At 33.6% G+C, this 23,707-nt stretch overlaps 1 protein-coding gene across 1 annotated transcript; it reads right to left on the bottom strand.

The window, feature by feature from the left end:
* Positions 1–1,318: 1,318 nt before the first annotated feature.
* On the bottom strand, positions 1,319–3,711 carry LOC107936325 (peroxiredoxin-2F, mitochondrial). The gene is made up of 5 exons (XM_016869024.2): positions 3,314–3,711; positions 3,207–3,236; positions 2,359–2,517; positions 1,880–1,974; positions 1,319–1,642 (listed from the first exon to the last, which is right to left on the bottom strand). Exons 1-5 carry the CDS (start codon positions 3,518–3,520, stop codon positions 1,537–1,539), a joined length of 597 nt encoding a protein of 198 aa, XP_016724513.1. The 5' UTR covers positions 3,521–3,711; the 3' UTR covers positions 1,319–1,536.
* Between the last annotated feature and the right edge of the window lie 19,996 nt (positions 3,712–23,707).

The raw sequence follows: 23,707 nt of genomic DNA, 5'->3' as shown, positions 1-23,707 counted from the left end.
ATAGAAATATAGAAAAAAATTATAAAATTTTATAAAATCATAAGAAAATTATAAAAAATGTAAAGAAATATAAAATTTATAAAAAAAAATTATCGTACCAAAATAAGCATTTTATAATTTTTCTATGACTTTTATTGATTTTTATTTTTTTAACATTTTTTGCCATGCCATGCTGTGTTGCAAAACGTGATGACTTCAACTAAAAAAAATTTGGGAGTTGTTAACTTTAACGGTCAACAATTAAAGTTAATGGTTAAAGGGCTTTTTTTATACATTTTACAATTTTTTACAATTTCTTTTTACGATTTTTATATTTTTTTTCTAATTGTTAATAAATTTTAAATTCTTTTTTATTAAAATTTAATAATTTTTATAACTTTTCTTGATTTTTATTTTTTATAATTTTTTGACACATGTCAAGCCGTGGTTGTGACAGGAGGTGGCTTTAACTAAAAAAATTAGGAGTAGCTAACTTTAATGATCAACTATTAAAGTTAAAAATCAAATGGACCTTTTGATGCATTTTGATAGTTCAAGTACTCAATTAAGTGAAAAAAAATTAATGGCTTAATTCCTTTTTTGAAAATGTTTGAGGGTCTTTTTTATACATTTTGAAAGTTTAAATACCTAATTGAGTTCAAAAAAAAAAGAATAAAAGCTTAACTTTTTTTTTAAAAAGTTGAGGGTCTTTTCGATACAGTTTGAAAATTTAAGTACCCAATTAAGCGTAAAAAATTAGGAGTTTAATTACTTGTTTTAAAAAAATTTGAGGACTTCTTACACCTTTAAGCCAAAATTATTGTATCAAATTATTAATAAAATGTGATTATAAAATATTAAATATTCGTATATTAAGTAATACACGTGTAAATCCAAATAAAAAATTTAAATAGATTTATATTATATATTCACTTTCTATAAATATTAAGCTTTACATTTCTTATATTTATATTTTGATTTTAAATTTTAAATTTATACTAATATTGAAGACTATTTTAATTAGCTTTATATAAAAATTATTAAATGAATTTAACATGTCATAATTAAATAATATCACGTGATATAAAATCAGTATATTCTATATAATATAAAGGGTTATTAAATATATATGAGATAAATATCAAAATTAAACATAAACTTTGATACAATTTACAATATTATATATAAATTTTAATTTGGTTCAATTTTCACATTTTACTAACCCCATTATCTATGTAAATTATAGACATGATATTTTATTAGGTTAAGAAAACAAGCAAATAAGCTTAAATTATTTTCACCTGAATTAAAAAATATGATATCAGCAATTTGCATCACATAGATAATAGGAGACCTCTCTTCACCAAATTCATAAGGTTTTCATACAATGTGCGGTTACTTTGTTCTCTAAGCAGTAAACATTGAAAACTTAAAGCAGTAACAACATAGGTTTTAAACCTACACACTTATTAAGTGCTCTTAACCATTTTATTTTCCTACCTCAAAGAGCCCCCGTACCTCTTGGGAGTGGAATAAACAAAAGATACCATACCCTCTTTATATCTGCTCCAAAATAACCTCGGCACCAGAAACCTTGAAGTCAGATGGCGCACCCTCCACATTCAGAGCTTTCACCTTTCCATCGACCACGTAGGCTGACCATCTACACAAAACCAACCATAATCTTACCATTATTTGTTTCCTTGCATAGAGCATCGTTCGTTGTCTTCAAGAATATGTAAAACAAGCAAATTCTAAAACAAGGCACCGGCTGGGACAGATTCGTAGATTAAATTGGTCCAAGACCTCTCAAGTTTATATGAGGATCAGAGATGAATGTCAAAGGCGTTTCTTCGATCTATATGAAATTCTGATAACAAATGCATAGTTCTAGAAGTACCTTTCAGAGCGAGGCCCAAGCAAAGCAGCAGAGAGATCTTTTCCCAATTCCAGGCTCTTGTGGAAGCTCCCATCAAAGTCCCCATAAAATTCAATCTATAAAGAGATTTTAGATGATTAAGAGATGGATAAAAAAATAATGCACTTCAATAGAGAAAAGGGAAGGGAAAAACAAAAACAGAACAAATAGCTTCGAGTTCAGATTGTATTAATCTCAGTTTAAATTTTTACAAATGCCAAAGATCTTTCAAAGTGATTACAGGCCCTCAGATAAAAAAATAATGATGCGACAGACTTTCTATCTTCCTAATCACTACATCTCCACTGAACCATACGTAATAATTAGGAATATGAGAACAATGATAAATCCAAATTGCAAAACAATAATATTAAACTCGTCAACAATCAACAAGACAGCATAAGAAAGAATTCGTACAATGCACAAGTAACACTACACATCATTAACATGGAATGACTTACCACATCTTTGGCTTGCAGTTTGTCTGCCCAGGCATTCATAACATAAGGATCATTAATGGCAACACAAATGACTGAATCAATTCTTTTAGCCTTGAACTTATCGATGTTCTTCTTGTAACTAGGCACATGCTGTTGTGAACAAACACCTGTGTATGCTCCCTATACACAATCCCAAATACAATGTAAATCCAAGTTTCATCAAATTTCCATTCTAAATAATAACATCAGAAATAGCAAACTGATAGGTCCACACTCCACTTTCTTTTGTTCTTCTTCTTTCCTAAACCCGGTTCTTTGAAATACGAAAATCATGCACCCTATGTTACCTAGACTTTTCTGTTTTGGACGCCTATGCCAGACACATATTTGGGCATAAATATCGGATTACAATCATCCAAATATATGAAAACGCTTAAAAAGAAAATTGGGGTATACTCGTGTTTGGCACATACTTTCGTATCTGACACTTCCAATTCCGGGTAACATAGCAAGTGAACCAAATGCAAGGATACATCTACATTCTTCTTTAGATACTGCTAAATTGCTTTTTATTAAACTATTTAGTAAAATCTACCACATCGGAAAAGCTTTGAAAAGTTCCATTCTCTTTAACATAAACTACTTACTCCACTGCCAATTTCAGCATTACAAGAACTAAGAATCGTCACATCATAGATATCTAAATCATGCATATAGTACCTCATATACGGAGCAATCCTCCAGAATTCGTTAATATACAAATTTAAGCTCAGATTTTCCAAACACAATCTCGCAAAATCAAATTCCATCTCTCAATTTCCACATATATAGAGCAGGTGAAATTGGGGGGGGGGGAGAGAGAGACTTACAGGTAGTCCAAAGATGACAACTTTCTTGCCCTGAAATGAAAAATTCTAAAACAAAATTAATACATACTGAATTAAATAATATTGAAAGAGAAACTATACAACGAAACCTTGAAGATGTCATTGACAGAAGTAGTGGAGAAATTGGAGGTAACGCCTTCATCCCAGCTTCGAGCTTTCTGGAGACTAACTTGGGATGCGGCAGACAGAATGTCAGTCCCCACAGCAACCGAGGCATAGCTTCTCCTTGACGCTTCCGTTAGAAGACTTGACTTGATAACGGATGAGGTTGCTCGCCTTAGAATTGTTGACGCCATTGGCTCAGGATGCAGCTGTTGGTATGGGATTCTTTGTCTCAGTCTCTGCTTTGCTTCCGATTGTTTCTTTCACAGGTTTTGGGAATCTTGTTGGTGGAACAAATGTGTTGGGCGGGCCTAACTGGCTTTAACCATTTTTGGACTAAGTTTTGGTATTCACAGCAAAAACAAGTCCTTTACGTTATTGGTCTACAGAAAAATGTTTTTTTTTTTAAATATATTGATATTTGGAATGTCTAATATATTTTTAAACTACTTTTTTATCTTTACTATTGTATTTAATAATTAAATTTTATTAAATTAATTTATATTTTAAAGTTTTCAAAAATAATATAATTAAGAGATTAAAACATGATAATTGACAAATTAAATTTTCAAAAAATGATAATTAGAATGAATATACTATTATTTAAAAATTACAGAAATAGTAATTTAATTCAAACATATTATTTCATAAAAAGAAATGTCAAAACTCCTAAGCAATATTATTAAAAATAATAAGATAATATAAAAAGATATAATTATCTTTGTTTTATTTAGTAATTAGATAGAATGGAAGCTAATTACATAAAAATATTCATTTTATTCTTCCAGCTCATTTGTTTTTAACATGTACAAATTGATTAACATGATTGTCAACTTTACTTTTGTAATTGAACACTGTTGGTCAGCCTTCAATTTTAAAAATGATTTTCTCCTCCTTACATTACTAAGTATATCAATTAGCTTAACTAATAATTAATCAAATATAAGAATAAATCAAGATGTGTTTGGATGTATTATTAAATTGATTTTTTATTTGTGTCAACTTAATATATTAAAAAAAACCTTTCTTTAATATTAAATTATAATATTTTTTCCTATTAGTGTCATCTATTCATATATTCGAAGAGGAACTAACAATGCATATTATAAGGATACTCATTCTGTTAGCTATTGATTATTAGTTGATAAAAATTAAATTATTTTTGCTTCAAATCCACCTAACTTAATTTTACTCTCGAAAAATGAGAATTTTCGTAGAAATTCTTTAAGGCAACGAAGCAAAGCGCCAGCAAACTCGAAAGAGAAGAAGCCACGAATGAATAGAAAAACCATAACAAAAATAGTACACATCAAGTGTTTGAATAAATGCTCTTAAAAGTATTCTATTACTTTGAAGGATTACAATTGAGTGACTAAAAATGAGGGGGGAAAGTCTTTATTCATAGTTGAGATCTCATAGATCCAATAGTACTGTAACACCCTTTACCTGAGACCGTCGCCGGAGTCGAGCATGAGGCGTTACCAGACTAATCTTACTTGTTCGGGGCGTAAAAAAAATTTTCCGATTATTTACACAAATCAAAACAATTTATTTCACTATTCATAATAAAACTATCCACCTGCATGATAGTCACTAAATTAATTATAACTCGAGTTACAAAACTTTAAATTTAAATATGTAAATTTTTCCTGAAACTAGACTCATATGACTTCTTACCATAGTTTTTCCAGAATTTTTTATTTGGCCAATTAGTACAGTTTATTCATTAAATGTTCCCCTGTTTCGCAGTTCAGCAAACCTGACCTCTCTTCACTAAAACTCAATTATCTCATTATACAGAATTTGGATAACATTTACGTTTGTTTCTAATTAAAATAGACTCAGTAAGGAATCTATACCTATAAAATATGACTTATAATTATTTTTATAAAATTTCTAGTGAGTTTTCAAATTTGGAATAGGGGATCACAAAGTCACTCTAAACCAGTCTTACAAAAATTTAAATATCTCAGAATATAGATTTCCTTTGCTTGCTCTGTTTCTTTCCTACGAAAATAGACTCAATAAGATTTAATTCTATATCTTATTCACTATTTAATTCCATTTCTACAATTTTTATTGATTTTTCAAAGTCACGTCACTGCTATGTTTCCTAACTGTTCCATGGCCAACTCTTACTCTTTCATAATTTCTTTGCATCAAACCTCATTTAAGCATACATAATACCAAAACAAGTTCTTATTTAGCTATATCATAAGCTAATCATTACCAAGTAATCACATGCCATTCCTTAATTATATCATAAGGACATACACATAAAATAGCCAAGTCCCTATACATGCCATAACTTAAAAGTATTTCTAGTCACAAAATACTGAGATAACTCATTGATAGTGTGAGGCGATCTCTAACGTCTTTACGATTTTTCGAGTTGGCTTTGCGATACTATGAAAAAGAGAAAAAATAAAGGGAGAAAGCATAAAGCTTAGTAAGTTTGCATGTAAATAAACAACAACATTCTAAATGAATTATCTCTTTCTTATCTTATCAAAATCACTATAACCTTTAAACTCAATATGCATAAGTTTTGAATTCTTACCTAAACCTCTCAAACATGTACTTATCTTACCTTTCCTTTGGTACACTCTTTAAATTTCCCTTTGAACCACTTGGAATACTTAGGATACATGGGTACCTTTCCTTTTTAAACTTACCATTGCCATGTCTTGACATGATCTTACATGGTATCCTTGCCTTATGAACTCACCATTGCCATGCCTTGGCACGGTCTTACATGGGATCTTTGCGTTATAGTAGTTTATCAATGCAATGTCTTGGCATGGTCTTACATGATTTCCTTGCCTTGTAAAACTTACCAATGTCATGCCTTGGCATGGTCTTACTTGGTATCCTTAAACCCTAATGTCATGACATTTGCATCCTATACATTCCTAAGGTTCAACCGGGACTTTTAAGTATCATTTCTCCACCAATTCTTGCTTGAATCATCAAGGAGTAAATTTAAAAAATAAATATATAGATGCTGAAAAATAAAATCATTAATTATAATTAATAAAACATTGCATTTATTTACCGCAAACTTACCTCGATACAAAATACGATCAAATATTTTGATTTAGTCCTCAACCTTTTTCTTTCCTCGGTCTAACCCCAAATTTTGTTCTTTTTGATCTATAATAGCAAATTTAACTTATTTAATATTCAAATTTATCAAAATAGTCTTTAACTCTAACTTTGAAAAAATTACGATTTTACCCCTAAAATTTTATATATTTACACTTTTGCCCCAAGGCTCGGAAATGAAGCTTTATCCCTAATTCTTATGTTTTATGACATGCTGATCATTTATTTACCTATGGAAACATCAAATTTCCACCCTAACATGTACTTATGACCATTAGATATTTTTACCGATTATGTCGTTCTACTCGTTTTCGCTTAAAATCGCTTAGCTCAAGTCGTGTAACATAATTTCAAGCTTCATATTCTACCATAAAACATCAAAATAAACATATTTCACCTATGGGTATTTTTCCAAATATGAACCCTAGGTTAAATTATTGCTAGAATAAGCTAAATTAAGTTATGGGGACTTCAAAAACGTAAAGAACATTAAAAACGGGGTTTGGAATCACTTACTATGGAGCTTGGAAGCTTGAAAAAACCCTAGCTATGGAGAACCCTTGAAATTTCGGCCTAATGAAGAAGATGGGCACATTTTTCCATCTTTTTCCCTTTTTTAATCTTTTAATTACCAAATGACTAAAATACCCTTTATTAAAACTTTAGTTATTTTTACCTATGTATGTCTATTTTTTGTCCATAAAAACTTAATGGACTAATTGCCATTTAAGGACCTCTACTTCAATTATGCTCTTCAATTTAATCCTTTAGCATCTAAAACTCATGTTTATCAACTTTTGCAATTAAGCCCTAGTAGGCAAATTAAGCATGCTATCTATAAAATTTTCCATCGATACTCTAACACATTCATCTAATCACTCGATAAATTATAAAAATTAATCGAAATAAAATTTTCTATCTCGGATTCATGGTTTTGCAACCGTTGTTCTGTTTAGACCCTATTTCGGGATGTTACATTTCTCCCCCCTTTAGGGATTTTCGTCCTCGAAAATCTTACCTGTGAAAAGATTTGGATATTGTTTTTGCATAACCTCTTCAGGCTCCCATGTAGCCTTGTCTACCCCATGTCTATTCCATAATACTTTCACAAGTGCAATACTTTTGTTCCTTAGTTGCTTGACCTCTCGAGCTAAAATCTTTACCGGTTCTTCACCATAAGTCATATCTTGCTGAATCTCAACCTCTGCCTGTGGAATCACATGTGAAGGATCAGAATGGTAATGACGTAACATGGAAACATGGAACACATCATGAATCTTCTCTAACTCTGGAAGTAAAGCTAACCGATATGCTAATGGTCCAACTCTTTCAGTCACCTCAAACAGTCCAATAAAATGTGGACTTAGTTTGCCTTTCTTGCCAAATCTAAAGACTTTCTTCCACGGGGATACTTTCAAGAACACTTTGTCACCAACTTGATACTCAATCTCTTTTCTTTTCAAGTCTGCGTAAGACTTTTTTCTATCTGAAGCCGCTTTCAAGCAATCTCTTATAACTTTCACTTGCTATTCAGTTTCTTTAACTAAATCAACCCCGTAAATCTAATTTTCTTTAAGCTCTGTCCAATACAAAGGTGTGTGGCATTTACGTCCATACAAAGCTTCATAAGGTGCCATCTTCAAACTCGACTGGTAACTATTGTAAAAAACTGTGGTCAAGTTTTGACTAAAAACAAACATCTTAATAGTGATAATTATAAGCAAACTCTACTAACGGTAAATATTTCTCCCAACTACCTTGAAATTCTAAGACACAAAATCTGAGCATATCCTCAAGTATGTGAAAGGATGGAAATTCTACCAACTCTCTTTGACTGACCATCGGTCTAAGGATGGAAAGCTGTACTAAAACTCAACTTTGTGCCTAAAGCTTCCTGTAACTTCTTCCAAAATCACGAAGTGAATCTCGAGTCTCTATCTGAAATAATAGATAACGGTACTCCATGTAGTTTGACTATCTTTGAAATATACAACTCGGCCAACCTGTCAAGTGAATAATCCATACAAACTGGAATAAAATGAGCCGACATCGTTAGCTTATCAATCACAACATATACTGCATCTTTCTTTCTTGGTGTCAATGGCAATCCTGTCACAAAATCCACGGCAACTCGGTCCCATTTCCACTTAGGAACTAACACAGGCTGCAATAAACCTGAAGGTACCTGTTGTTCGGCTTTTACCTACTGACAGATCAAGCATCTAGAAACAAACTCTCAGATATCTCTCTTCATTCCTACCCACCAATACATTTTTTTCAAATCATTATACATCTTTGCACTACCTTGATGAATAGACAAGGAACTGCTATGTGCTTCCTCTAAAATCTTTCGAATAAGCTCATCATTCTTTGGTACACATATCTGATTTCTGAACAATAAACAACAGTCAAAACTGATCTGAAAATCTGACTCTATACCTGACTCACACTGAGCTCTTTTGGCTTGCAACTAATTGTCATTTTTCTGAACTTCACAAATTTCTTCAAGAAATATTGACTTAACTCTTAATTCAGCTAAGATAGAACCATCATCCGATAAGGTTAAACTAGTGTTCAAAGCTCTTAATGTAAATAAAGATTTTCTACTCAAAGCATCAGCAACTACGTTTGCCTTACTTGGGTGATAATCGATCACTAGTTCATAATCTTTAATCAACTCTAGGTATCTTCTTTGCCTCAAGTTTAAATCTTTTTGAGTCATCAAGTATTTCAAACTTTTATGATCAGTAAATATTCGGCACTTCTCACCATACAAGTGATGTCTCCAGATTTTCAATGCAAATACAATGGCAGCTAGTTCTAAATCATGTATGGGATAATTTTTCTCATGTGGCTTGTGACAGCCCAAAATTGACCCTAGTCGGGAAGTGGTTTCGGGACCACAAAACCGAGTCATAAAAATAATTGATTTCCATATTCTATGCTTATTATGTGTGTACATGAGTCTGTGGAAGTTTCATTCTCCAATTTTGCCAATTGCATGAGAAATTATTAAATAGGGATTGATATGAGACATGGTGAAAATATGATAGGCTAATTTAAAATGGTCTATTAATGCATGTTGTGAAAATGATGGGTTTGCATGTCAAATTACCCAAAATTTGAGCTAGTGGTTGGCCATGCTATGGGTGGAAACATGTTGGGAACATGTTGGCCTAGTGAGGTATGTAGGGAAAAAATAAAATAAGGGGCATGGGCATAAAATAATGAAAAGGAGTATGATGAATACAAAAAAAAATGTGTGTAGTTGTTTCCCCCCCCCATTGCCGTGAGCTAAAGAAAAGAAAGGAGAAAATTTTTGTTCATCCTTTCTCATCTTCATTTAGCCGAAACTAGAAAGAAAAAAACAAAGAAAAAAAAATGCTCATCCTTTGGTTCATCCTTGGCCAAAAATTTTAAGGAGGAAGGAAGAAGAAAGGTTGAAGAGGTTCGGCCATGCATATAGCTAGGCTAAGGTATGTTTGATGATGTTCCATGAGATGCATGCATGTTTTAGTTGTTAGCTTGAGTTCTACCTAGCCCATGGTCTAAATCTTGCTATGTGATGGAAATGACACTCGGCCATGGATGCATCATTCTTGGTTGATGTTTGATGTTGTGGTGATGAGGCATGAGGATGAGTTAAGATTCGGCCTAGGTGGAGTTTGTGTTAATGCCATTGCATGATAAATATGAAGCTTGTTAATGATGCATGTGATGGTGGCTTGATGATTCTTGAACCTCCTTTTTAGCATTTTTGAGTGAGCACATATGTGCATTGGTTGCTAAATGGAGAAGAATCGGCTAGCAAGTTGTGTGCTAAGGCCGAATATAACTTTTGCATGTTAATGAGCAATGCATGTGTTAAATTGATGGAAAGGGAGAGGATGCTTTACTAGTGTGTATATGTGTGTATTAGCCAAGTTTTGAACTTGAAACAAAAGGGTGTTTAGTCAATACAAGTGACCATACTTGTAGAATGTATTAAGTGTTGAAATCGGCCCCAAAATAGACATGCATATTCGGCCAAGGGGGAAAAATTAGCTAAAATGTTGAGTTTGATTCATGATTTCCGTACATATGTGACTTTAATGTCTAATGTATAAATATGGGCTAAGTGCCTTGTGTTCCTCTTTTCGATGCTCAAATGATTAAATCAATTTATTTGTTTAATTAAGCTCAAGAGCAAAGGGGAACTAAATCCGATAAAGGGAAGGAAAAAGTGGTCGAATAGCTATCGGAATCGTTCGACAACACCCGAGGTAAGTTCTTGAGTAAGAGAGCTTAAATTATGATGTGATTAGATCATGTTTTAAGCAAATTAAAATCATGTTCTTTGTGTGGCTATTGAGCCGAATTTGCAAGAATGATAAATGTCTTGTGTTTGAGTTTTGCTAACGAAAATGAAATACGAATGGGCCATGATTTATTGTTAAATGTGCATGGTTATTTGAATGATGTCCGGGCTAAGTCCCGAAGGCTTGTGCTAAGTGACAATATCCGGACTAAGATCCGAAGGCATTTGTGCGAGATACTAATTCCGGGCTAAGCCCGAAGGCATTTGTGCGAGATACTAATTCCGGGCTAAGCCCAAAGGCATTTGTGCGAGATACTAATTCCGGGCTAAGCCCGAAGGCATTTGTGCGAGTTACTAAATCCGGGTTAAGTCCCGAAGGCATTTGTGCGAATTACTATAACCGGGCTATGTCCCGAAGGCATTTGAACGAGGAGCTATATCCGGTTACATTCCGAAGGTACGTGATTTGGGAATGAATGAACTTGCTGTAAAATTCCAGTTAATACTCTCGAAACATCCCAACATTGAGGTATGTTTCGTATGTGCTTGAATTTAGTTGAGCCCTTACAAATAAGTATTCGCTCAGTTGATAAACGAGCTACCGGCCTTTGGCTGAGTTGATCTTTTGTGTATGTACATAAGGGTTGATAATGTGAAGCAAGTACGATATCGTAAATTTGTGCATATGAAATTATCCGTTTAGCTATATGAATGCTATACTTTTGTTGTGCTGGAATTCCTTGCTCAAAACTTACTAAGCATAAATTGCTTACTCCGTTTCATTGCTCCTCTGTTTTATAGATTTGGTTCTCCAGCTATCGGACTCGGGATCTTGAAGTCAAAGTCACCCACACTATCAAAGCCCCCCCTTTTGGTACAATTTTGGTTGAACTTCGAAATGGCATGTATAGGACTACCCGTTTGTTGTGGGTCGTGGACCCTTTGGACTTGTATAAATTTTGGATAGCCATGCGAAAATGGCTTATATGTGTTTGAGTATAATGTTATAATCATTTGGTGTGGATATGCTTGACAAGGATTGGCCACGGGGATGGTTAATCACTTTCATAAATTGTGCTATTTATGCAAAAAGGGCTAGTTGAATCATGGAAACCATGAAATAGGTAAAGTCTACCTTAAAGGCAGATGCTGACAGCAGCAGTGATGTAGATTTGGAAAATCACTAAAAATAGTAGGAATGGAATTAAATAGTGAATAAATTATGTAAACAAACCTTGATGAATCTATTTTCATAGGAAAGTAACGAAACAATCATACGGACAGTATGTTAAGAGATATTCAGGTTCTCATGGGACAGGGCCAGAACGGATTCTGGATTCCCTGTTCCGAATTTGGAAATTCATTATAAATTAATCAGAGATAATTAGGAGTCATACCATATATGTATAGATTCCTATCTGAGTCTAGTTTCTGTAGAAACAAACGGCATCAGTATTGGAGCCCTGTACAAGGAGATATCCAAGTCGTAATGCACAAAGGTCAGGGTAGTCGATCCCTGTAACATGGGAGACTTTGACTAATAAACTGTACTAATTGGCCCGACCAAAAATTCTAGAAAAAAATATGTAGATGGGCATATGAGTCTAGTTTCAGGTAAAAATAACGAAACTGATTTTCGAGTTGTGAAACTCAAGATATGATTTTTAAAGCGACTAGTACGCAGATTGGCAGTGTCTAGGAAATATTTTTTATAAGGGGTTTAAAGTCTGTTAACACCTCGTGTTCGACTCCGGTGTCGGTCTCGGGTTCGGGGTGTTACATGGCTTTAGCTGTTTAGAGGCATAAGCAATTACCTTCCTTCCTGCATAAGTACACAACCTAATCCATTTAAGGACGCATCACTATAAATCATAAACTCTTTACCCGGTTCTGGTTGTACTAAAACAGGAGCTTCAGTCCATTCAAACTTGACATCTTTCTATAGTAATCTTGTCAATGGAGTAGCTATCATGGAAAATCCCTCTACAAATCGTCTATAATAACTGGCTAGACCAAGAAAACTTCTGACCTCTGATACATTCTTAGGAGGCTTCCAATCAACAATGGTTGAAATCTTGCTCGGATCAACTTTAATACCTCCACCTAAGACTATATGTCCAACAAAACCAACTTCACGAAACCAGAACTCACTTTTGCTAAACTTGGCATAAAGTTGATTATCTCTCAAAGTCTGTAAAATTGTTCTCAAATGTTCTGAATGCTCAGTCTTATCATGAGAATAAATCAAGATATCATCAATGAACACAACTACAAATTTATCCAAGTAAGGTCTGAAAATTTGATTCATTAAGTCCATGAAAATGGCAAGTGTCGAAACCAATTTTTTAAAGGGATGTTTTAAAAATGGGGATTGACTTTTGAAAAACGAAAACAGGAGTCGCCACCAATCTTTTTAGGTGTGATTGGATCACCTTATAAAATGTTTTGTTTTAAAACATTAATTTTGGTCTACGAAATTATGAGAAAAATAGGTTCGGGAGTCGGTTACGTACGAGGAAGGATTAGCACCCTCGTAACGCCCAAAATTGGTACCAAATTGAGTAATTCTTGTCTTAGTGTCAGAAATTTGAAAGAATTTTAAAAAAATATTTCCTTTAAACTGTGATGTTTTGAGAGAAGAATCAAGATTCATTCATTTTAAAAGAGTACAAATATCACATCCAGCATAATTGGACATGATATCTTTAATCTTTCATAACTAAAATCATCTCATGATTTATAAAACTTGTTTAAAAGGATATTTTAAATATTTAGACAAACGAAAAAATTGCAACCCAGCATGTTAGGGCACTATTTCTCGAATTTCTAAGTATTCAAAACATTGCCTTACTTTTTTTTTAAAAGTTCCTTTTTAATTAAATAAGATATGACTTTTGGTTTTAAAAAAATAATATGTTTTTAAAATAACCTAATTTCAATATATATATGTTTTATCATTTCATGCAAATATAGTAAAGGTGACGAACAATGATCTAAATTATCTAATATGCTTTTATTTCATGCATGGTCATAAATGGTATCGTTACATACAAAGTATAGAATATAGTGAATTCAATAGCATAAATTATATAACACATACATAACGACATTTTATACAAATATATATCTAAATTATCATAAAAAAAACTAATTTTACGAAAATAAATAAATAGAAGAATATAATGATATGTAAAACCTAACCCATTAAAAAATATTAAAATAAAAGAGAATTTAAAAAATAAATAACAAATTAAGTGTATGAAATAAAAATAAGTTATTTAGAAATATATTAAAAAATGTAAGAACAATAAAGAGAACCTATCTTCTTTAAAGATATATACATATATATAGGTTTTACTATAAAATACAATAACTTAATATAAAAATGTATTAATACTACAATTACGTACAAAAATTAAGATATATATGATTAATAAATAATAAAAATAATGTATATTTTATAATAAAGGTGATATTAAAGAAATATGGTATAATATATAGTATATAACATAATAAAAAAACATAATAACATAAATCCTATCGTAATAAAGGTATATATAATAAAATGTACATAATATAATATGTAAAAAAATATTTTAAGGAATAATTTATAATTAAATATAATATAATATAAATGTAATATAGATACTATAAATAAGAATAATATATACTACTTTATTAATAACAATTTTAAAAGAAAACTAAAAATATTTATAATATTAATGAATAATACATAATTTTAATAAAATAATATAAGGAAATATATAATAAAATATATAATAAAATATAATTTTATAGATAAAATATATAATAATAATATAATGGATAATATAAATATAATATTACATGATTGATATTCATAAAAAAATGAATAAGTAATATATATAATATATTTAGAATAAAAAATATAAGGATTAAAATTGAATTAAAGTAAAGAATTTGGGATTAATTTGTGAAATAATAAAAATCTTTGGACCTGATTAAAATGCTCATCGAAATTTGAAGGACTCATCAGGTAATTAAGCCCTAATCCCAAAAATGGCACCGTTTCCAAAATGAATTTTAAAGGCTGTTTGGATTAAATTAAAACAAATATAAAAGATTAAGGCCACATTAAAATAAAAATAAAATGAAATTGAAAAATTAAAAAAAAAAACGGAAGGATCAATTGGGAAATTTTCCCATTCTCCAAAAACGCGCGGATCCTCCCCAGGTAATCGGGTCAACGCGCGGATCTTCCGTTTGAAACGACGTCGTTTAAATGCTTATTGAATTAAGCCAAACGACGTCGTATTACAGGGGCTATATAAGCCAAATCTTAGCCTGAAAATCATTTTAACATTCGGTTTTTAAAAAAAATAAACGAAATTCTCTGAAAAAGGACTCGAGGGCCGATCCCGATGCTGTTGAACCTCCGACCAAGGGTCTCCTCACGCGCTCACGTGCCACCACAAACGGTGGTCGGAGGGTAAAAAATCTTCACCCTTTTCAGCGAAAATCAGGTAATCCCTTTCCTTTTTTACTATTTGTAATATATATTTAAAAAAAATCACCTTTGTACTCGAGTAGCTACTGGTACTGTAAGTTAGTAATACTGTGCTCTGTTGAATCTGTGTGTATATTTCTCTCTGCAAAATCGTGTATTACAAATCAGAAAAAGATGGGTTTTTATAACCCTTTGTAAGTGATTTACAATCTGGGAAAGAAATCTTTTGATATCTTTCCATATTTTGCCTCTGTTTTCTGTTATGGTTTTTTCATTTTGCAGATGTCTCGCAAGGAAATCAGTGAACCAGGATGATTAGGCCCTGATAGCGACAGTGCTGGCACTGATCTGCTTTCATTCGGCTTCAACTACGGCCAGATTCGAGGCCGAGAATTACGGCGTCGATGGGGGTAGATGGAACGACCGAAGTTGAAAAGGCGCGGTTTGCGGCACGAAGTTTCTAGAAACCCTAGGGTTTCCAAATTAGGTTTAGGTATTGGGCCTCACTAATTTGGGTCTCTTTGGGCCTTATACGTTTTGGGTTAAGGGTGTATTGGGCACCGGGTTTTGGGTAGTTAGGTATGTTGGGCTTATGGGTTAAAAAATGTGGGCTACGGTATTGGTGTTGGCTGTGCTGGGTTATTGGGCTAGTTTGTAACTGGGTAGTGGTATAGGTCTTAGGTATCTGGGCTTATCAAGCTTTGAAGCTCGTTTATTGTAAATGGACTTGTATAAATGGACTCTATTTATTTATTAATTTAATTCCTAGAAGCCCGGGTAAATTTGGGCTATTACAGTTGCCCCTCTTTGCTCATTGTTGTGTAACAGGAATAGAGCAAAGACTATAAAAAGACCAAATTTGCCCGGTTTCAAAATCTTGATCCTCATCTTCCTCAAAGGTAATCTGATGTCTTCAGGAGAGTCAAATTGGCTATTTTCAACTTGCTTCTTGAAAACTCAGGAACACTAATTTGTTATTTTCAATCTGCTCCCCGTTTAATACGGAGATATCAATTCTACTATCTCCAATCTGCTTCAATGAAAGTCAGATCTGCTATATATCTGCTATCCATTGAAATGGATATGCCAGATTTATTATCTTGGATCTGCCTTGGTGTGAGGACCTCGAGAGTCAAATCTGCTATGTCCTCGATTTGTTCCTTGTAAACACAAGAATGCCAAATCATCTTGGATCTACTTCAGTATAAACATCTGAAGGTTAGATCTGCCATGCGTCTGCCCTCCGTCGGATATGGAGACGCCAAACTTTGATTTGTTCTCTGACAATGCAGAGATGCCAAATAATCTTAGATTTGCTTCAGTGTAAACACATGAAAGCCAAATCAGCTATGTGTTCGATTTGTTCCTTGCAAACACAAGGATACCAAATCATCTTGGATTTCTTTGAGAACATCTGAGAGTCAAATCTGCTATGTTCTCGATTTTTTCCTTGTAAACACAAAAATACCAAATCATCTTGGATCTGCTTCAGCATAAACATCTGATGGTTAGATCTGCTATGTGTCTGCCCTCCGTCGAATATGGAGACGCCAAACTTCTATTTTTTCGCTGACAATATAGAGATACGAAATCATCTTGGATCTGTTTCAGCGTGAACACCTGAAGGCCAGATCTGCTATACTTTAACCTGTTACCCTACTACTTAGGGGGTTAAGGCGCATCTTCGATCTGCTCCACTACTGCTTAGGGAGATAAGATCCGCAATTTGACCTGTTACCCTACTGCTTAAGGGATTAAGGCAAGTCATCGTTGATCTGTTCCGCTACTGTTTAGGGAGATAAGATCTGTAATTTTAGCCTGTTACCCTACTGCTTAGGGGATTAAGGCGCTGAATTTTGTAATTTTCAATCAATCTTGCTACATTGTCCACTGGGGAATCCACTTGTAGAATTGATTTCCTGGAATTTATGCTTATGCCAAATAATTAAGATGCCATGCTCCTAATTAGACATATTATGATGCAAAATGTTTATGAAAATAACTCCTATTTCGGACGTCATCACTTATTCATCTATCGAGCTTTCCACCTCGTTCTTCTCGACATATCAATCATACTCTACTCGTATGCATCGAATCTTCTCCATCAATTTGGTCTACCGTACCATTCCCTGAATGTTACGACCCACCGAAGATGTTTATGAAATGATCCTTTCTTAAGATCAATATTGCTTAAAACGTCCAACCACCTTTTGGACTGAAGAAGAAAATCTCTCGAGTATCTCCAACCCATACATATGAGAATTCCTTAAACAATTGTCTTGTTTCAGTTTCTTGTATTATCTAGAAATTTCAAGAGTAATATGCAAAACTTCGTTTGTGAAGATGTTTTAGTTCATCTATCATTATTTCAATGTAACATGCTTTATGAATAATGGGAGACAAATAAATGGATCCTGGGGATAATTAGATTTGGACAAATTATTGGAAGGAATGCGAAAAGATTAACCTGAGAACATATCTTTGCGAAGAAAAAGAATTCAAAGATAGTAAATAGGACAGAAATCAAATGCCTCAGATATCGCCGCTTGAGCGTCTATACACCAGCTCCACGAAAACTTTTTTGAGTTCAACATGTGTTTAAAAGATCCAAAGTAATTCATTGATGCCTTGATATGTAACATACTTCACTTCTCGTCGAATCCAGTATAGCATGGTCACTGCATGACTTCCCAAATTTGAGCTGGCCTTTCGGGTTTTCAACTTAAAAACCCCTTTGGTCTCAAGGCGCCCTTTGCGGGTTTTCACCTTGGCCTCTCCATTTTTCTTTTTTTCTTTTTTTTTCTTTTTTTCTTTTTTTTCTTTTTTTTCGAAATAGAAGTCCCAAAGTGCCCTTTGCGGGTTTTCACCTTGGCTTTCCTTCTCCTTCAGACAAAGTACTCCTTGACCGAGTCCGAATTCACAGGATCAGATAAATTCTTCTAATCCATTTCTTGTCAAAATCAATGCACCTCTAGAGAAAGCCCCCTTCGTAAGATATGGCCTTTCCCAATTCAGCATCCTTTTGCATGGGAAAGATCTTCTTCAGCACAAGGTTTCCTTTATGAAATTCTTTTGGATGAACCTTCTTTGTCAGAAGTCTGTGTCATCCATTCTTGGTACATTTGCTTAGGATGAATACTTTCAAGTTAAGTTTACTAGAGGTATTCAATTCTTGACTCCATCAAAGCTTGGAGGAAAAATCTTTATTTATAAACCCATGAGAAAGGGATTGCCCCAGCAGCAGTCCTGGCTGTTGTTTGTCAAACCCTACAAAAAAGATGGTTCAATGATTCTCATCAGACAAGAATGAAGTTGCTGACTTTATCCTTCAACCTGGAAAGCTGAGGTATAGAGATTACTCCCGGATCATACATCCCACCATGACTTGATGATGTTTCTGAAGCATCCCTAATCTTCAGAAACTGCCCCCAATTGTGAAGTTGCCAAATGAGCGTAGCAAATAGGAGCCAGAAAAAATATGGCTGTGGTGCTCCTTTGATACATATAGGATAGAGAATGAACAAACTCTTGCAGATCATCAGTCGAAAACCCAGCCTGGTCTAAGAGAACATGATAGTGGGTCTGCCTCGTGATTCCAATCATTCCAGGATAGGTACCAAGGCAAAAAATCATTGTTCTTTGGATGGCATACTTTGTTGTCAATAATAGTACCATATGGCACATTGTCAGGAGATCTCTGCTGAAAAAACTTGGTATAATGGTTTTTCGTACAACAATAATCACAATCTTTAGGGTTCCACTTCTCATCAAGGAACTTGCAAGCCTTAATAACTTGATCAAAATTTGATTGAATTGAGACTCACTAACCCCATCCCTAAAAATAATGATTTGATCAGGTTTCCTCTTCCTTAAACTTGTATAGAAGTCTAAGAGAGCTTCCTTCATGATACCATCATCCACTCTGTTAGAAACTGGTTTTGAAGAAAGAATCTATCCTTTTAAGCTTCAGAGACTATGTACGGCCTGATGCCCCATAGTTGGAAATTAATGGCCACCTCCTGGAGTTAACTATCGCAGCTATTGACGGCACATCAGACTGCTCAGGAAAGCCAAACAATGCACCCATTCCAAGGATGATGGTTGGAACCTTTGAAACAACTAGAATTTGAAGGTGTTTGCCCCAGCGTAAGCATAGAGAGTAGGCGGTAGTTTGTTATGCCAATTTTTACCAGTCTCGGTCATCTTCTGTAATTTGTTTTTTCCTTCTTTTTCTTTTCTTTTGGCAACCTTTGTTGTACTGTGGTATGTCGCATTATCTTTGAACAGACTGCAAACTTTTGGCATTGTGCAGTTATATATAATCTCTTTTTTTTTTTGAAATGGATGACTTTTGACTTGGTAATATTGGCATATGAAGCTATCTCCCCCTCTTAATGGAGTAGTTGACGTCCACAAAGATGAGTCATTGTTAGCTTGGATCTTTTGACGAGTTCGGGCCCATAACATACATGCCCCATAAGTCTTGACTATTTTAAATTTGGCATTCATTGTACAACTGATTCGATCCCTTTTCATGGTGGACCAACAGTGCCCCAAAACCTCATGTTTATTCTGGCAATTGCAAATCCTCCTGCATGCGTTTTTGGACCACATTTTTGAATTCCCATAATAGTCTCAACAAGGTCTTGTCTTGTCTCCTCAGCTAATTCCAATTTCACAATCTTTCCTTCCTCTAAGGCTATATTTCCTACCACCACTTCATGGGGTAAAAACCATTATCAATAAATTCAGAAACAAGTCACAATTTCTGTCACCTTCAAAGTACTGAGATTCCTCTAAACACATATCGCACTCAAAAGGAACTCTGAATCTGTAGTATCATTGCTCGTGTCATTGATATCTAGGGATCTATGATAGGCACACAAAAGAATATACAAGGAATAAATTAATTCAAAAATGACTATTTACATTAAATGAAAATTTATAAAGAATGTCAAAGGTCAAAAGAATCAGAATGAAAGAATATTTACTCGGATGAATAATAAAAGTATGTTTTATTGAAAATAAAAATGTCTGAACATGAGCCCACTTCTCAAAAGAAATCTCATTACTCTTAGGCTTTAAAGCAACAAGAGTGTTCTGAATATTACTCCGTAAAATTCCTAAAGATTACAGGAAGTTCTTCTGCAGTCCAATTGTTTAAAGAAATTCCCGGTTCGTAAGGGCAAATGCCCTCAAGGTTTCTTTGTTCAGTCCCTTCTTTATGTATGACATTGATGAGATGATTTTCATTTCCAAACACCCCCTTCTCCAGGTAAGCTATCCCTCTTGATACAAAAGTCTATGATATGTAAAGGAGCGTCTTCTTTTCGTTCAGTCGTGACCTTTTTCTCTCTCTCTCTCCTTCTTTCTCTTTTTAACCTTAATTAGGGTCTTTTTATGGATTTAAATACATGTGATGTGATGCAATGCAAATGCATGAATGCAAAAGAAAAAGAGATGTTGATCTTGAATTCAATGCCATTAGAATAACTTTTCTAGAAAACAGATTTCTTTACATGAATATAGATTACATATGTGGTATTGCCCTTCATAGTCCAAGTAAACGCTGATCCTTTCTTTATGGTCGAATCCTGTAAATTCTCCAAAAGATGCCTTTGCTAGCTCCTTGCTGCTTAATTGAGCCTCAATCTCTTGCTTTCTTATCTCCATGATACTCATCAAAAAGTACCGGCTCTTGGATAATCTTCGTTGGCAATTAAATCAAGTCATGTATTCCTTCGTGGAGTGCCAGTTTTCTCTCGTCATGCTCTTGGATAACCTTTGTTGGCTTGAATCTCTGGCAATTACATCATGTATTCCTCTGTGGACTACCAGCTTTCTCTCGTCGTGTTTACTTGGACTATATTCAGACGACCGCACTATAATCTACTTTATCAAGAAATTCATTTTCTTATGACAAACTATTCTATTTAGGAATCGAATTTTAAATCAACACCTTCTTCTCTTTGATGTAATGTAATGCAAATGCATGAATGTAAAAAGGTATCGATCTCGATTCAGTTTCATTTTAGAAAACGTTATTTAAGGAACAAAAGTCTTTTCATAAAACAGATTACAAATACGCTTTCGCTCGTAGGCCTAGAGTCTTAACCCTATCTAATAACAAAGCTAACTCTCGACCTCTATCTGACTGTAGCTCATATTGGTGCTCAACGTGCTCGCCCTTTCTACTAGTATCTGTAAATGATTAGCTATCTTTTGAATTTGAGTTACAGTTTCACCTATAAAGTAAGTTCTACAGCCAAAGACACATCCTCCAATGTCTGTGAAGTTGCTCTAATTACCTTGAAAGAAAGATTGGCGAACAAGTAGGCATTCCAGCTCCGCAGCATACTACCTTAAAATGATATCAAACATCCTCAGTGCTTCTTGAGAGTCTTTAAATTTTTGCCTCCACAGAATATTTCAAATTGCTTGCATGGGTATCTTCGCAACATAGCTAATCTCCACTTTAAAGGTCTTTAAACGATACAATCTTCTTTAATCTCTTTCTTTCATGCTCATTTGGGTTGTCCCGGCCATCAGGGCTTGCATTTCCATTATTTCTGATAAGTACAACATCCTAAAGTACCACAGTAAATTCCAGCTTGTTGTTTGGTAGCGGTCCATCCACGAGATGACTATCTTCATCTGTAATGGTAGAAGTGTCCCTCAATACTCCCTACGCTCACCTTGAATTGTTTATCTATCTTCATGTCAAACAAATACTACAATTCCCCATAACTGTTGTAGAACAATTGGTTGGCTTCGTTACTCCATTAATCCCATATTTCCTTTAACTCTTGGAGGTTATTTTGCATCACACTAATGAGAGTGTAGTCCATAATTCTGATGTGTATCCTTCAATGACACTATTTCCTTTTTCTATCTAGGTTTTCTCTGACCAAGCACAAACGAAAGAGTTGTCCTCCACTTTATTAAGATATTCGTTCCCCATTACAAAAAATTCTAACTCAGAAATCGAACCTTGAATCGACACCTTTTAATGATGAATGACATGCAATGATAGCAAAAATAAGAAAAACAAGTCAGTGCCACATATATAAAAAAAATAAATAAATAAGAACTTATAAAGGTAGGCACTAAAGGTCATCATCATACTACCTGGGGCAAGCACTTAAAGTTCACTATATGTAGTTCGGTTCTAAAACAGGGGTACCTGAACCAGCAGATTCCTCGATCCTCACCAATTATAGGCTTATATGGACCAAGTTCGGTTCAGGGGAACACATTTCCCTACGGCCATACGGATATGAAAATCTCATGAAGGCATAGGTACGAATGTATCCCGGAAGCAATCCACTAGCCCATGCGGAGGTGAAAACCTCACGAAAGCATAGCTTCTCACTACCACTTAAGGGTGTGACCACAACGATCATGCAAATGCAATGTGTGCGTAAACAACAACAAACATATGCAACTAGCACATATAAAAATGACATATTTTAAAAATTTTCCAAATTTCCAACATTAAGACAGAAAATAATCAATTTTCGGCTTGACTCTCTTATAGGTCCCCAGCGAAGTCGCTAAGCTGTCGAAACCAATTTTTTAAAGGGATGTTTTAAAAACGGGGATCGAATTTTGGAAAATGAAAATAGGAGTCGCCACCAATCTTTTTAGGTGTGATTGGATCACCTTATAAAATATTTTGTTTTAAAACATTAATTTTGGTCTACGAAATTATGAGAAAAATAGGTTCGGGAGTCGGTTACGTACGAGGAAGGATTAGCACCCTCATAACGCCCAAAATTGGTACCAAACTGAGTAATCCTTGTCTTAGTGTCAGAAATTTGAAAGAATTTTAAAAAAATATTTCCTTTAAACTGTGATGTTTTGAGAGAAGAATCAAGATTCATTCGTTTAAAAGAGTACAAACATCACATCCAGCATGATTGGACATGATATCTTTAATCTTTCATAACTAAAATCATCTCATGATTTATAAAACTTGTTTAAAAGGATATTTTAAATATTTAGACAAACGAAAAAAATTTCAACCCAGCATGTTAAGGCACTATTTCTCGAATTTCTAAGTATTCAAAACATTGCCTTAGTTTTTTTTTTAAAAAAGTTCCTTTTTAATTAAATAAGATATGACTTTTGGTTTTAAAAAATGATATGTTTTTAAAATAACCTAATTTCAATATATATATATGTTTTATCATTTCATGCAAATATAGTAAAGGTGACGAACAAGGATCTAAATTATCTAATATGCTATTATTTCATGCATGGTCATAAATGGTATCGTTACATACAAAGTATAGAATATAGTGAATTCAATAGCATAAATTATATAACACATATATAACAACATTTTATACAAATATATATCTAAATTATCATAAAAAAACTAATTTTACGAAAATAAATAAATAGAAGAATATAATGATATGTAAAACCTAACCCATTAAAAAATATTAAAATAAAAGAGAATTTAAAAAATAAATAACAAATTAAGTGTAT

The sequence above is a fragment of the Gossypium hirsutum genome, chromosome A10 (assembly GCF_007990345.1).
Source record: "Gossypium hirsutum isolate 1008001.06 chromosome A10, Gossypium_hirsutum_v2.1, whole genome shotgun sequence".
NCBI lineage: Eukaryota > Viridiplantae > Streptophyta > Magnoliopsida > Malvales > Malvaceae > Gossypium > Gossypium hirsutum.
The sequence above is the reverse complement of the archived record's forward strand: the minus strand, read 5'-3'. Positions and strand labels throughout refer to the sequence as shown.